Below are 16,636 nucleotides of genomic sequence, written 5' to 3'. Positions count from 1 at the left end.
GGTGAGCTATGGACTGTCTGTATCACATGCAAAACGGGAAACACAGGAGTTGTTTTTTGTTTTTCTATAACACATTGCTTCTGTGCTTGTGAAAACAGCTTTGGTGCATGTGACCCCGGTTTCGATCTGCAAAATGAAAGGTTCTGAATTCGCATCACACGAGGAGGAATTCAAGCCAAAGGATGCACATGGGGTTCTTCAGGATTGGGGGGTGATCTTGTCCGTTTTTGTATAGCCAACAGCCAGGAGGAGAGGTGTTAAAGTATTTTCTCAGTAAATAAAAGAGGGACTCAACAATATTTTAGGATGGTCAGCTGTGCCTTGACATTTTTATGTAAGTCCATAAGCTAATTTTTGAAGGTGCACAGGCAGTCTATATATGAGAGCTTTCTTCTCTTATTGTGCTCTTTTCCAAATATGTACATACAGCTATCTGTCAGGGCTATTGCTGGAGTTCAATGCCTGCACAGTTCAACTGCTTCCAGTAGCCACTTCCTATTCTTTCCATAGAGGATGAGATGGGGGCGGGGGAGATTTCGAGCCCCTGCTCCCCACCTGCAGGGGGAAGCTTCACGAGCGGGGAAACAATGCTGCAGGTGTCGCTCTGTCTCTCTCTCCTTCTCTGCCTTCCCATGCCCTCTCAATGTCTCTCTGTCCTAGCCAATAAAATGGAAAAAATGGCTTCCAGGAGCAGAAGTAGTAGGGCCGGCACCAAAGCCCATCAATAACCCTGGAGGCAGAGGGAAAGAGAGAGTGGGAGAGGGAGACGGAAAGGGAGAGGGAGAGGGAGAGGGGTAGAGAGAGAGAGACCTATTGTACTGCTCACAAAGCCTCTGCACTGCAGGTGGTTAAATCTGGGTCCTCACACGTGCAGCTCCCACACTGCACTGGGTGTGCAAGGCTTCTCTTTTCCATCGAAGATTTTTTTTTTTTTTTTAATAATGTCTGCCAGGAGCGGCAGATTCTTTTTTTTTTTTAAAATATTTATTTATTTATTCCCTTTTGTTGCCCTTGTTGGTTTATTGTTGTAGTTATTATAGTCAACGTTGCTGGATAGGACAGAGAGACATGGAGAGAGGAGGGGAAGACAGAGAGGGGGAGAGAAAGACAGACACCTGCTTCACCGCCTGTGAAGCGACTCCCCTGTGGTGGGGAGCCGGGGGCTCGAACCGGGATCCTTACGCCGGTCTTTGTGCTTTGCGCCCCGTGCGCTTAACCCGCTGCGCTACCGCCTGACTCCCCCCATCGAAGTATTTTTATTTTCCCACTAGGGCTATATGCCTACATGATTCCACCACTCCCAGCAGCCTACTTAATTATTTATTTTAACTCTTAGAGAGCAAGAGAAACAAAGACAGAGACAGAAGGAAAGACACCACAGTCCCATTCTACCAGTAGTGCAGATTCTCCGTGATGCTGTGCGTGGTGCTCCCTTGAGGTGCTGGAGGCTTGAACCTAAGTCCTTGCACATGGCAAAGTGTACGCTTGACTGTGTGCGCTTTCTCCTGACTCCTGTTTAAGCAATGTTCTGCTGAAGTTCTACTCTATGATTCCAAACCAGAGGTAGTGGAGTGATGATACTTAACACAAACAAGCACAACACAAATGTGTACTATTAAAAAGAAACGGAGGGGGAGTCGGGCGGTGGCACAGCGGGTTAAGCGCAGGTGGCGCGAAGCACAAGGACCGGTGTTAAGGATCCCGGTTCAAGCCCCCGGGCTCCCCACCTGCAGGGGAGTCGCTTCACAGGCGGTGAAGCAGGTCTGCAGGTGTCTGTCTTTCTCTCCCCCTCTCTGTCTTCCCCTCCTCTCTCCATTTCTCTCTGTCCTACCCAACAACGACGACGACAACAGCAATAACAACAATAAAAAAACAAGGGCAACAAAAGGGAAGATAAATAAACAAATAAATGTTAAAAAGAAACGAAGGGGGCTGGGTAGTGGTACACCTGGTGGAGCACACGTTACAATGCACAAGGACCCAGGTTCAAGCCCCTGGTCCCGACCTGCAGGGAGAAAGCTTCACAAATAGTGAAGCAGGTCTGCTGGGGTCTCTGTCTCCCTTCTTCTCTATCTCCCCCTCCTCTTTCTTTCTTTCTTTCTTTCTTTCTTTCTTTCTTTCTTTCTTTCTTTCTTTCTTTCTTTCTTTCTTTTTTTTCCTCCAGGGTTATTGCTGAGCTAGGTGCCTGCACCATGAATCCACCGCTCCTGGAGGCCATTTTTCCCCCTTTTGTTGCCCTTGTTGTTGTAGCCTCCTTGTGGTTATTATTATTACCATTGTTGATGCTGTTCGTTGTTGGACAGGACAGAGAGAAATGGAGAGAGGAGGGGAAGACAGAGAGGGGGAGAGAAAGACAGACACCTGCAGACCTGCTTCACCGCCTGGGAAGCGGCTCCCCTGCAGGTGGGGAGCCCGGGGGCTTGAACCGGGATCCTTAACACCGGTCCTTGTGCTTCGCGCCACCTGCGCTTAACCCGCTGTGCCAACGCCCGACCCCCTCCTCTCTATTTCTGACGGTCTCTATTCAATAAATAAAGAGTAAAAAATGTAAACGTCAAAACCGGTAAGGAAATTAGACTAACATAAATATATATATATATATACACACACACAAAGATACCAAAGTTTACATTCCCACTAGCATACAGAAGGGTTCCTTTACCCCCACAACCTCTCCAAAACAAAGGAGTCTGTAGGGGGAGGGAAGGTGGGGCTTTGAGGTCCTGTTGTATGCTGATGGGAAAGGGTCCAAGTTGGGGGGTGAGAGTGTTTTGCAGATCTGCCAATGGCAAGATGAAAACCTATAGCCACTGCTGTGCTGTGACATTAGCTAGCCACTAATAATTAAAAAAGATAATAAAGTTTAAAACAGAACACAGAAATAAAGAAAAACATTCTTACCCAATTGGAAAATCAACATCATCACCATGAGCTGTCATGTGATAAAGCCCAAATTTAGCCAATTTAACATGGTCCTGCAATAATAAAGAAAAAAAAAAATCATGGTCTTAGTATTAGTGGCAGAGAAAATGATTCTATATTTTTTAAGGGAATCTTCCTATAGGCTAATGCATTAAGAAAAAAACATTTTTGGGCGGAGGTTAGATAGCATAATGGTTATGCAAACAGACTCTCATACCTGAGGCTCCAAAGTCCCAGGTTCAATCCCCCACACCACTATGAGCCAGAGCTGAACAGTGCTCTGATTTAAAAAAAAAAAAAATTTTTTTTTGATTTAAGATATTTTATTAAAAACTATCCACGAAAGTCTGCTTTATATAGATCACAAATGTATGGACATATATTTATTGGTATGAATAAATATGCATGTATAACATTGGTTTTTTTCTTTTTTTTGACATTTAAAAAAATATTTTATTTTAATTTTGAGAGAGATTCAAAGAGAGAGGACACTCACAGAGAGAAACACCAGAGCACTACTCAGCTCTGGCTTATGGTGGTGCAGGGGATTGAACCTGGGACTTAGGAGCCTCAGGCATGAGAGTCTGTCTGCATAACCATTATGCTGTCTCCCCTGCCTGACATTGTTTTTTTCATAAACCAAAAAACAACATTTCAAAAAGTTTTGCTGTATTTTGCAACTTTGTATTTTGGTGTTTTTTTTTTTTTTTCCTGCAAAAATAGAGGAGAAATTATTTCATTTGCCTTGAAACTTTGCTTAGCATATTTTGTGGTTATTTTCACAAAATAATTTTTTTGTAAGGAGTTACAAATTCATTCACAATGTTATAATTTAATCATGACAGGGCAATTATTAACTTGAAAAGATCAATTCACAAATCAACACAGTAGTATAGTGAATGTACTAGGTTTGCAACAATTCCTGGCATTTGAGAAGAGCCATAGTTAACACAAAGAGAGATTCTTAAACAAACAAAAAAGGTAAATAGAAAATTTCTAAGTCATTTTTTCAACTCTTAGAGGTTCAAATTTTAAGAATTAAGCTAATTTAAAAATTTGTTTTCTTCTTCAATAATTTCTTTTCCCACCATTAAAAAATATTTACATTTTAAAACAACTTAGAAGAATTACATGCTCCCCTGTAATGACTATAAAATTAACCAGCACTTTTTATCTTCTGTGATTTTTAATCTCAAGCTAGTTGTACTGAAAGTCTAGAAGAGGATTAGAGAAAAAAGAAACATTAAAAAAACACAAAAAACCGAAAAACAAATACAGAAGGGGCTGGCTGGTGGTGCACCTGGTTGAGCGCACAATGCTCAAGGACTCAAGTTCAAGCTCTCCATCGCCACCTGTAGGGGAAAAACTTTGCAAGTGGATCTCTTAGGGCTGCCTGACTTTCTTTTTTTTTTTTAAATATTTTATTTTATTTATTTATTCCCTTTTGTTGCCCTTGTTTTATTGTTGTAGTTATTATTGTTGTTGTCATCGTTGTTGGATAAGACAGAGAGAAATGGAGAGAGGAGGGGAAGTCAGAGAGGAGGAGAGAAAGACAGACACCTGCAGACCTGCTTCACCGCCTGTGAAGCGACTCCCCTGCAGGTGGGGAGCCGGGTTCGAACCGGGATCCTTATGCCGGTCCTTGTGCTTTGCGCCACTTGCGCTTAACCCGCTGCGCTACAGCCCGACTCCCTGGGCTGCCTGACTTTCTATACATCATATATTGACGTTACCAAATCAGCATTCGAATTAAAAAGATAAAAGCTACATATAAATAGCTGTAAAATAAAGAAGGTAAATTAAAAAGAGGGACAAAATCGACAGGGCTGAAAAGGAGAAAAGGGAACGCCGTTGCGCTATGAGGAAACTATACTACGCAGACAAACAGGAACTTTCTTAAAATCTGGATTTGGAAAGGTACAACTGCATTCAATATATTTCTCTTAGAAACCAGTTGAGGGGGCTGGGTGACGGCACGCCTTGTTAGGAACACACATCATCATGCGTGAGGATCCGGGTTGGAGACCCTGCTTCATACCTCCAGGTGGGGAAGATTCACCAGCAGTGAAGAAGGTCTACATGTGTCTCTCTTTCTTTCTCTCTCCCTCTGGTCTCCCCTCTCCTTTTCAATTTCTCTCTGCCTTATCAAATGGAAGGAAAGGAGGAAAGGATAGAGAAGTGGCCATCTGCAGTGGATTCATCATGCAGTCACTGAGCCCCAGCAGTAGCTCTGGTGGAAATTAAAAAGAGAGAGAGTGATGGGAAGACACAATGCAGAACTTGGACTGGAATTGGTGTATATGCTCCCTGAGCATGATAACATGTCACTCAACCAGTGAAGGACTCTGGGGTGGGACGGAGGGAGGGTTCAGGTCCTGGAACAGGATGGCAGAGGAGGACCTAGTGGGGATTGAACTGTTATGTGGGAAAACTGTTACGTGGAAATGTCATGCACGTACAAACGACTGTATTTTACTATCAACTGTAAACCACTAATCCCCCAATAAAGAAATTTAAAAAAATTAAATAGAAAGAGAAAGAGAGAAATGGAGAGAAACTTGAGAGATAAGAACCTTGTACTTAAAAAAAAAAAAAAGAAAGTAAGAGAAGAAACCAAGTGAAAGGAGAAATAAAACATGAGGTTAGCAAATGAACTGGTGTGGCACAAAGAATAGTGCATGTGAGAGACCAGTGACTGTGCACAAATGGGAGATGTCTGCTCACATAGTCTTTCTATAGTGTCAATAGCATTGATACACATCTCCTTAGTCCACAGTCCCTCTTGATAAGCCCTTTCAGCCTGAACTCAGTAATGTCCGATCTGAAATGACAAACCCAAATTCCATAAATTAACTTGACAGTTACCTTTCGATCCAAAAGAATGTTATGAGGAGACAGGGCCCGGTGTACTATGCCGTGCTTGTTCATGTACTGCAAGCCTTCAAGCACTTCAAATGCTATACACAAAACCTTCGAGTGGCTACAAAGAAAACAAAAAGTCACCCGTCAACAGATGAGCTATGCAGTAGGTATACCTAACACCTATTTTAGCAGCCCGGGAGAGCAGTGCAGTGGGAAAAACACTGGACTCTCAAGCATCGGATTCTGAGTTTGATACCTGGCATTGTATGTGCCACAGTGGTGCTCTGGGTTTTTCTCTCTCATTAGTAAATAAATTAATCTTGGGTGTGAGAAGATAGCGTAATGGTTCTGCAAAAAGACTCTCTTGCTTGAAGCTCCTAAGTCCCAGGTTCAATCTCCCACACCCCCATGAGCCAGAGCTGAGCAGTGCTCTGGTCTTTCTCTCCCCCTCTCTCTCATTCAAATAAAACAAAATAAAAATATGTGTTTTTAAAAATATTTTATTTATTCCTTAGTAAGAAAGATAGGAAAAAGAAAGAACCAAACATCACTCTGGTATCTGTGCTGCCGGGGATTGAACTCAGGACCTTATGTTTGAGAGTCCAATGCTTTGTGCCACCTCCTGGACCACAAATATAAAAATATGTTTTTAAACAAGAAACTGAACTCAAGTAAATCTTAAAAAAAAAACTATTTTAAGAAATGATATGAAGATTGGTGATAAGGTATATAATGTCCTATTTTTTATTGTTTCTCCTCTCTTTGGAGAAAAATAGACTCCATACATTTCCTAAAACATCCCAACTATACATACTTTGGATTTTCTGATCACAACAGAACTGGTATAAGAAAGACCTGAAAAATATGAAAGCACCAGTTCCCATCCCTGAAAAAATGAACAGGCTGGGCTAGTACACCGGGCTGAGCACACATGTTGTAATGCACAAGGACCCGGGTTCAAGTCCCCAGGTTTCACCTGCAGGGGGTAAGCTTTACGAGCGGTGAAGCTGTCTGCAGCTGTCTCTCTCTGTCTCTATCTCCCCTTTCCTCTCAGTTTCTGGCTGTCTTTATCCCAGAGAGAAATAAGTTAATCAAGAAGAAAAGTGAAGTAAAATAGTAAGATGGCATTTCTCTTTTTCTTTTTCTCACACACACACAAAATCACAAATCTTAAAAGCTGTTGTCGTATTCCACTGTGCCACTAGAGAGCCTCTTCTGTCTGATACTTGAATGCAAATGTTTCTCAGGCAATTCAGCCAAACCTTGAAAGGCTTTCTTCTATTCAATTAGTTGTGAAAGAGTTTTATCCCCAGAGAGCTGTAATTTCCACTTTAAATACTTCCTTCTGCTCACTCACCCATGAAGCATACCTGGCAACTACTTAAAGACACCGAAAGCCATGTTATTACAGCGCTGGTGAACACATACCATGAGATAAGTTTTTAAATGAAAACCCAATTGCCAAATGATTTGGTTATAGCAACTAACTGCAACTAACTATCTCTCGCCTTCTTAAACCCTAAGATAGCAGGAACCTTCCCCTTTCTCTATAAAACACATATTTCTCCCAGTCCTGGAACCTTTGGGGGTTGGGGCTCGCTTTCCTGCAGGCTTCTCTTAATTCATACCAATTGATATTGCATCTGCTGGTGCCAACCTAAGCAATGCAACCAGGACTATCTCAGCATGCTTCACTTTGGACTGTGTCCAGAGACGTCACGAGTGGAATGTCAACCCTCCAGCTTCATTACTCAGGTGAGACCTTTCCTAGCTCATAGGACTCCTTAATTCTACTTTGGGTGGTCTCAGACACTTAAGCCCCTTGCTCTGGGGCTGCGTGAGCTCCCTGAATTATTTTCCTCGATCACATCTGATGCTTTTCTGCCCTTTTGTACTTCGAAGGTTTAATTTTAAATCTTACTTAAAAATAAGAGGCACAGAGAGGCACAGTAACTTCACCTGGGAGATGGCTGCCTTGCCATACCTGTGTCCCAGGTTCAAGTCCAGCCTCTGCCACACTGGGGAGGCTCAGGTGCTGTGGCGGTCTCCCCTTTTTTGCATCTGTCTCTGTCTGAAAAAATCTGCTTGGAGCAGACAAAGTTCAGGGGTGAGAAAAAAAAAATCAAAATGTAAGGTATAAATAACAATGATAACAAAAAGATAATACCACCAAAAACTGAGGTGATGAACTCTTTTAGAAATTATGCTCAATTATGGCGCATCTGGCTGAGCACACGTTACAGTGTGCAAGGACCTGGGTTCGAGCCCCCGGTCTTCACCTGCAGGGGGAAAGCTTCACAAGTGGTGAAGCAGTGCTGCAGGTGTCTCTCTGTCTCTCTCCCTATCTCCCCCGTCCTCTCAATTTCTGGCTGTCTCTATCCAACAAGCAAATAAAGATGAAAAAAAATTATGTTCAAGTAGGGGGCTGGGAGTCACCCAGTCGAGCACACATATTACCATGCACAAGGAACCAGGTTGCAGTCTCCACTCCCCACCTTTCGGCGGTGGAGGGGAGGGGGACACTTCACAGGCGGTGAAGCAAGTCTGCAGGTGTCTGTCTTTCTCTCTTCTACATCTTCCCCTTCCCCTCCCAATTTCTCTGTCCTGTCAAATAAAATAAAACAAAGGAAAAAAGAAAAGGGGGGAGTCGGGCTGTAACGCAGCGGGTTAAGCGCACAGGTGGCGCAAAGCGCAAGGATCGGCATAAGGATCCTGCTTCAAGCCCCCGGCTCCCCACCTGCAGGGGAGTCGCTTCCCAGGCGGTGAAGCAGGTCTGCAGGTGTCTTTCTTTCTCTCCCCCTCTCTGCCTTCCCCTCCTCTCTCCATTTCTCTCTGTACTATCCAACAATGACGACAACCATAATAACTACAACAATAAAACAACAAGGGCAGCAAAAGGGAATAAATAGAGTTTTTTAAATAAAAAAAGAAAAGGGAAAGAATGGCTGCTGGGAACAGTGGATTTGTTATATAGGTGCCAAGCGCCAGCGGCAGGGTGGGCGAAGACATCCGCGTAGATTGGCAGGTCCGGTCGAGCGTAGATGTGGGAAATGAACTTAGAGGATGCTGCATCCCGACGCATATCTGGCGGGGCGATGTTGCTAAGGACTGGCAGCCATGGAACCGGGGTGGAACGAACGGATGGTTCCAGAAATGATCCTCATGGAGGAATATAATTTGGAATCGACCAAGTGGACATGGGGGCTACGGAACCATCCTGGGGCACAGTATTCTGCAGTGGAATAGCATAATGCCAGAGAGGATGATCGTAGTGTGGAAGCGCTCGTGCCCCATGAGGAGCTGGCCGGTCTTGCAATGATGTGATTCCTCGCGCCCACCTTTGCTGCAGTTTTTATGAGATGTTCGTGAAACGACAGAGTGCGATCAAGAGTAACGCCAAGATAGACTAGCTGGGCTTCATGCCGGATTCTCGTATCGCCAAGCTGTACATTAAGCTCATGCGAGGGGTGTAGATGGAAAACAGATGATACCGTTTTTTGCAGTGCTAGGGATTAGTCGCCATTTTTTACAGTAATCAGATATCAGAGACATGTCTTTCGTGAGTGTTTCCTCGAGGATGTCGAACTTGGATGCCTGAGTTGCACAGCAGATGTCATCGGCGTAGATGAACTTCCTTGAAGAAGTTTCTGGGAGGTCATTGATGTAAATATTGAATAGCGTAGGAGCCAGAACAGAGCCCTGGGGGAGGCCACTTGAGACAAGTCTACACCTGCTAGACTTGTCACCCAGATGTACCCGGAATCTTCTGTTTTGGAGAAGAAACGATATAGTGTTGGCCACCCATGGAGGCAGGCATCTTGAGATCTTGACCAGGAGACCACGGTGCCAGACCGTGTCATAGGCTGCTGTGAGATCAACAAAGACAGCACCCGTCTTTAAATTCTTCTGGAATCCATTTTCAATGTAAGTGGAGAGGGCCAGGGCTTGTTCGCAGGTAGATCTTCCTGGGCAGAAACCAGCCTGGGCGGGTGATAGGAATTTCTCTGTAAGATGAGAAATACATGACAGAAGCAGCCTCTCAAGGAGTTTGTAACACACGGAGAGGAGAGAAATTGGTCTATAGCTGGCAGCCAGTGTTGGGTCTTTCTTTGGTTTCCAAACCGCTATAATCTTCGCACGACGCCAAACTTTGGGCATAGACTCAGATTCTAAGATGTGGGACAGGAATGAAGCGAGCCACTTCTTTGCCGCGGGACCCAGGTTAAGAATGAGTTCTGGGGTGATGTTATCAGACACCTGCAGACCTGCTTCACTGCCTGTGAAGCGACTCCCCTGCAGGTGGGTAGCGGGGGTGGGAGGGGAGGGCTCAAACAGGGATCCTTACTGTGCTGGTCCTTGCGCCATGTGCGCTCGCCCGACCCCCAGCAAGGTGACCTTTTAAGGCACTTGCATTGACACTGAATCACACCAGGGAAGTGGTCCTTAAAGAGGTTCTGTGTTTCTAGTTACCATGGATACAGAGGGGAGGACAACTTAAGATGCCTACAGCAAAGTTGGAAAGACTTTCTTTTTTTCCAACTTTGGTGTAACTTTATTGAGGGAATGTTGACTTACAGGAGTGTTGTTGCCAGGAGAGTACTTTTCCACATTTCCCCAGGCTAGGTGTCTGTACATCTTACCCTGCAGCAAACCATCATCCATTCTTCCACGAGCCCCAATCTCACCTTAGTGCTCCTCCCCTCCCCAGAAGCCCCCCAAACCCGCTGAGACAGATTACAGTCTACTGAGGTTTGACCCTGTGCCTTCCTAGATCCATCTATACGACTTTCTAAGCTAGTATGGTTACCATGACTGGATTTCAATATAATGAAATTCCACCCACTGCTAACAGAGAAGAGGCATCCTGTTCCTCTGCCTTAAGAGTTTAAGAAAACACAAAGATATGTTTATTACATTGGTGAGACCAGAACGAACCTAAAAAAGAAATCAACTTTAGAAAAACATGATTAAAAACTCAAGGATAGAATCCTGATGGACAGATGACCTCACCCACGTGTCCCAGGACCTCACCTCCCCAGAGCCCTGCCCCACTAGGGAAAGATAGAAACAGGCTGGGGATGTGGATCCACCTGCCAACATCCATGTCCAGCAGAAAAGCAATTACAGAAGCCAGAACTCCCACCTTCTGCACCTCAAAAAGAATGTTGCTTCATACTCCCATAGGGGGAGAAACGTTAAGGGAAGATGACCAGAGGGCCCTGAACTCCGATTCCATCAGGACCTGGAGAGAGAAGAGGGAAAAAGGAAGGAGACTAGGAAGTAGTAATAGGTGTAGGTATGGCTTAGAAAGGAAGAAAAGGCAAGACCATAGAAAAAAGGGACATATATAAATTATATTTAAATTTATATATAAATATACATAGTTATAGACGTAAGTCAACCCACATCCGTAACCTTGGGAGAACAACTGCAGTTTCCAGGGAAGGAGATGGGGACGCAGAACTCTGGTGGTGGGAACGGTGTGAAACATTACCTCTGTTATCTCATACTTTTGTAAATCAATTTTAAGTCATTAAGAAAATGTTTAGGAATTTGGTTAAGCAGGGAGATCTTGTGTTAACTATTCGTTTCTCACACAGAAATGAAATGGAGAGAATGACTTTTGGAGGGAGACTCTTATTAGCCTGACAGCGGGAATGGTTTTAGGGATACACATGTATGTCCAAACTTATCAAAAATACATTATTATTATTATTATTTGGTCATTGTTGGTGTTTAACTCTGCCAGGTTGAAGTTTTTCAAAAAGAAAATAGACACAGAGGCAGAGGGAAGATACCATGAGACTAAGGCTTTCTCCAAGGTGGTGGGGGCCAGGTTTGAACCTGGGTTGTGCACGTGGCAAATCCAGTGGGCTAGTCAGATGAGCTATCTTGCTGGTCTAATATCTGCATTTTTTAAAAAAATCCATTTATAGGGAGTTGGGCTGTAACTCAGCGGGTTAAGCGCACGTGGTGCAAAGCACAAGGTCGGCATAAGGGTCCCGGTTGGAGCCCCCGGCTCTCCACCTGCAGGGGAGTCGCTTCACAAGCGGTGAAGCAGGTCTGCAGGTGTCTATCTTTCTCTGCCCCTCTCTGTCTTCCCCTCCTCTTTCCATTTCTCTGTCCTATCTAACAACGACAACATCAATAACAATAATAACTACAACAACAAAAACAAGGACAACAAAAGAGAAAATAAATAAATAAAATATTTTTAAAAATTCATAAAAAAAAATCCAATTATACCACAATGAGAAAATTTTAAATGTAAAATAAGGAGAGATTCCCGTGGGTCTCCAGCCAGCAGCTCTTTCTAGGATTAGCAATGTGTCCAAGGAAAAATGGTAATTCAGATTGCAAGAAAGAAGAGGCTGAGAGAGAGAGAGAGAGAGAGAGAGAGAGAGAGGCTGGTCAGGGCTGTTGAGATAGACTTGGAAGGCCTTTGTGTAAGGTGATAACCAAAACCACACATGTGACTTCCTCTGCTCCATGACCCAGGGTATTTCTAGAGGCCAGTCCACAAGCCAGCATCCCCCTGCTGACAGCAAAGCCAGGAGAGAAACACACTTCTGGATTCTATGAGTTCAAGATGTCCTTCCACCTTATAAAACCTGATCTCTCCTGATCCCTCCCACAGAAAGCTTCCCTTGGTTCTCAGACTTCCCTTCCCTGCTATCAGCCTGAGGGAAAATGTTAAGGGAGAGGAAACACAGAGGAAACCTTCAGCTACTGTGTGACTTATGTAATGGAGAGGAAAAACAAAATACTAATGACTAATATTTGACAAATCCAACTTTCTTAACTTTATAATCCTTTTTTCTCAATGGGAGAGAAGCCCACTACGCTAATGTGTTTCGCCGAATCTCTAATTTATAATCCCAGAATATGGAGACAGGTAAATTTTCAGGGATGAACTAAAACATTATTTTAGACTATTAATTTGCTGCTTATCACTTACTCAGTCCTGACATTTTTTCAGAAAAAAAATGCCCTAATTTTCTTTTATTTCTGCTAAAACAAAGAGAAGGAAGTTTTTCTTTTTGGATAGGAAAAGGAAATAATGAATTTCAACATTAGGTCCTCATGCTTTGGCCCGAAACAGACATTTATCCATGCTAAATTTAAGAATTCATTTGCCTCACATGTTTTAAAATGGAAGCAGCACTGATTAACTGCTTACCTAAAGATTATTGTGTAATAACTCTGAAAAAAAAAATCCATCTGTCTCCAAGTTGTAAGACTGGGCATATTTTACAATTCAATTCTGATGCCAAAACAACGAAACTTGAAAACTGTTAAGTCTGGAATGTGACTAATTCTCCACGGAATACAATGAATTGGGAAATTAACTTTCCAACTTGAACACCAGGTCACTTTCCTTTCTCAGCAGAAAATAAATTTGATAAGATCCAAATACATATGGAAAGCATAGTCTAGCGGTTTGAGGTCCAGACAGAATGCCAAGGAGACGCTGTCGTTGATTCGCTGTGCTTGAGGAAGTGTTCCAACTTCATCTCGCCTAAGTTTGCAAATTTATAAAGTGGGAAATGTAACACCGAACAGGCCTAAGTGGAGATCAAGGAGCTGTTGGCCCTACAAAGCATCTTGGCCATGCTGAAAAGCTTAAGAAACAAGGGCAGAAAGGGGTGAAATACAAGAGTCAAACTTGGATGAGGGCTGGTGTGTTGCACCAAAGCAAAGGACTCTGGGAAAGGAGGGCGGGAAGGGCTCTGGGGTCCTGGTGCAGGATGGTGGAAAAGGAACTAAGCTGGGGGTGAGAGTGTTTTGCAGAGACCTATTATGGCTAGAAGAGAAACTGTACCCATGGAGGTCCAGGAGGTGGCATAGTAGATAAAGCACTGAACTCTCAAGCACGAAGTCCCGAGTTCAATCCCTGGCAGCACATGTACCAGGGTGATGTCTGGTTTTTCCTCTCTCTTCTATCCTTCTCATAAATATAGTGTAATGTTTATGCAAAGAGACTCTCCTGCCTAGGGCTGCCAAGCCCTGGGTTCCATCCCCAGCACCACCATAAACCAGAGCTGAGCTGTGTTCCAGTAAAAAAAAAAGAGAAAAGAAAAAGAAATTGGATCTATCATGTTCCAACAACTGTGCTCTCCTCAATAAAATGATAAAAAAGAAAGAAAGAAAAAAAAAAAGCAAAACGTTGGGTAACACTTAGACTGGTTGGGGTCTACTGGCTATTGCAACAGAGCCATGGATTCCAAAAGGGGGAGCTGAAGCAGGGTATCAAGTGAGTCTGGGGGGGGGGGGACATCCGGTGCACAATGGTGGAGGAAACTGAAGTTGTGGTGGGTGGGTGTGGTGCACAGAATTTGTACAACACGTGGCAGCAGATGTTTCCTAAGTTACTATTTCTCTCAAGAAAGTAATTTGGAAAAAAAAAATCAAGTAAAAAGTCCAAGTCCTTCTAAAAACAAGAACAAAAGAGGGGCTTCATAGTAAACTTTGAGTCCTCCCACTGCACATTAAAACATTTTTTTTATTATCTTTGTTTCTTTATTGGATAGAGACAGCCAGAAATCCAGAGGGAAGGGGAAGAGAGGAAGAGAGAGACAGAGAGATACTTGCAGCCTTGCTTTACCACTTGCAAAGCTTTCCCCTTGTGGGTGGAGTCTGGGGGGCTTGAACCTGGGTCCTGTACACTGTAACATGTGTGCTCAATCAGGTGCGCCACCACCCGGCCTCCCAGTGCACATTAAAAAAAAATTATTATTATTATTTATTCCCTTTTGTTGTCCTTGTTGTTTTATTGTTGTAGTTATGATTGATGTCATTGTTGGATAGGACAGAGAGAAATGGAGAGAGGAGGGGAAGACAGAGAGGGGGAGGGAAAGACAGACACCTGCAGACCTGCTTCATCGCTTATGAAGCGACTCCTCTGCAGGTGGGGAGCCAGGTGACACATCTGGTGGGTCAGGTGGTGACACATCTGGTGGAGCGCACGAGGACCAGGGTTCGAGCCTCCAGCCCCCACCTGCAGGGGGAAAGCTTTGCGAGTGGTGAGGCAGGGCTGCGAGTCTCTCTCCATTTCTATCACCCCCCTACCCTCTCAATTTCTGGCTGTCTCTGTCCAATAATGATTTAAAAAAAAAAAAAAAAAAGGATGGGAGAAAGGATCCTTAGGCGGTCCTTGTGCTTTGCGCCGCGTGCGCTTAACCTGTTGCGCTACCGCCCAACTCCCTGGGAGAAAGGAAAGAGAAGGGGGAGGGAGGGACGTTAGGAAAACTGGTTGGGGCTGAGTGGTGACACAGCTGGCCAAGTACACGTTATAGTACATAAGGACCCAGGTTCAAGTCCTCCGTCCTCCCCACCACCACACACACTGAAACATTCTCTTCCACAGCTTTGGAGACTGGTAGGCAGACATCAGGGTGCTGGCAGGGCCAAGCTCCTTTGCACCCCCCCCCCCCAGGAAATATCCTTCTTGGGGAAGTGGCCTCACTCCTCTCTGGTCCTGCTCCGTCCTCTCCTTCATCACCTCCTCTGTGTTATCTTCTCAGCTGTGGGACTCGCTCCATCTGGACACTTGACTCTGGGTTTTGTGTTTACCTTGTGCCCAGGACCTGGGGGACCATAGGCTCTCGGAATTTAGATGTGGATGTGCTCCAGGGGAGAGGGCTATGTTGTAGCAACTGATAGCAATATTACAGCTGGGGAGGCAGCATGGTGCATCTACATAAAACTTTTATGCCTGGGGCTCTGAGGACACAGGTTCAATCCACAGCACCAGCCTCACTCAGAACAGAACAGTAATCTGGTCCCTCTTTCTCTCTTATTCTCTCTCTCTCTCCTCCCTTCATATTAAATAAAAATTTTAAAGATGCATTTATTTAATCTCTTGTGAGTTTTGGCAAAAGATAACTTGCTTTCACTGACAGCTTGCTAGAATGAGTCTACTCTTTCTTGCTTCCTAGTATTACAAACTCAGATAAAAAAATTATATATATGGTCCAGGTGGTGGTGCACTTGGTTAAGCACACATGTTACAATGCAAAAGGACCTGGGTTCGAGTCCTCAGTCCCCACCTGTGGGGGAAAGCTTTGTGAGTGGTGAAGCAGCGCTGCAGGTCTCTCTCTCTCTGTCTATTGCCCCCTTCCCTCTCTACTCTGGTTGTCTCTATCCAATACATAAAGATGAAAAAAAAAAACCAAAAACTTGCACTACGAACTTTGACTCTGCTTGAAAGTTAGGAGAAATAGAACTGACTCACTCAGCGGAGGTGACTTAGAAAAAAGAAGCCTTGTGGATAAGCTCAGATCTATAGGTTAGGGAGAAAGCCCTGTCAGTTAAACTGTTATTTCTCCTTCCTTGTTCTGCCTTTACTCAGCACTTACCCCAGGAGCCTTATGAGGCTGACAGAAGTGATTCAGGGGAAAACTTGAATGTATTTGGATTCCTTGATCAAACTATCATCAGTTATCACCTGGACTTCTGGTAAATGGAGTAGAAACTAGAAATGGGGACTTTTCATCAGTTGTGTTTCTTTTTTTAAATAGTGATTAAACAAGTAATTAACGAGATTATAAGACAACAAACAGGGCGTATAATTCCATACAGTTCCCACCACTAGAGTTCTGTATCCCATCCTCTCCATCGGAAACTTCCCTAGTTTTTTAAATGTTTAAATTTAATTTATGTATTATTGGATAGAGACAAAGAGAAATTGAGAGGGGAGGAGCAGTAGGGAGAGAGACGGACACCTGCAGCCCTGCTTTACCATTCATGAAGCTTTCCCCCTGCAAAGCAACAAGTTATCACTGAGGCTTGATGCCTGCTTGATAAATTTACTGCTCCCACCTACCCATCTTCAGTTCCCTCTCTTTCGCCT

The 16,636-nt window shown here is 44.0% G+C and overlaps 1 protein-coding gene across 4 annotated transcripts in view; it reads right to left on the bottom strand.

Annotated features, from left to right (window-relative positions):
• TBCK (TBC1 domain containing kinase) overlaps nucleotides 1–16,636 on the bottom strand; it is a 153,457-nt gene that overhangs the window by 52,157 nt on the left and 84,664 nt on the right. For 3 of the 4 annotated variants that reach the window (XM_060186295.1, XM_060186296.1, XM_060186297.1), the window contains 2 exons: nucleotides 5,788–5,902; nucleotides 2,902–2,975 (listed from right to left, as the gene is read on the bottom strand). In XM_060186295.1, the coding sequence (XP_060042278.1) occupies nucleotides 2,902–2,975; nucleotides 5,788–5,902 (189 nt within the window). The remainder of the gene's footprint in view (nucleotides 1–2,901; nucleotides 2,976–5,787; nucleotides 5,903–16,636) is intronic. The other variant, XM_060186298.1, reaches the window with a different exon arrangement.

The sequence above is a fragment of the Erinaceus europaeus genome, chromosome 2 (assembly GCF_950295315.1).
Source record: "Erinaceus europaeus chromosome 2, mEriEur2.1, whole genome shotgun sequence".
In the NCBI taxonomy this organism is placed as follows: domain Eukaryota; kingdom Metazoa; phylum Chordata; class Mammalia; order Eulipotyphla; family Erinaceidae; genus Erinaceus; species Erinaceus europaeus.
This window is presented reverse-complemented; position numbering and strand designations above follow the sequence as displayed.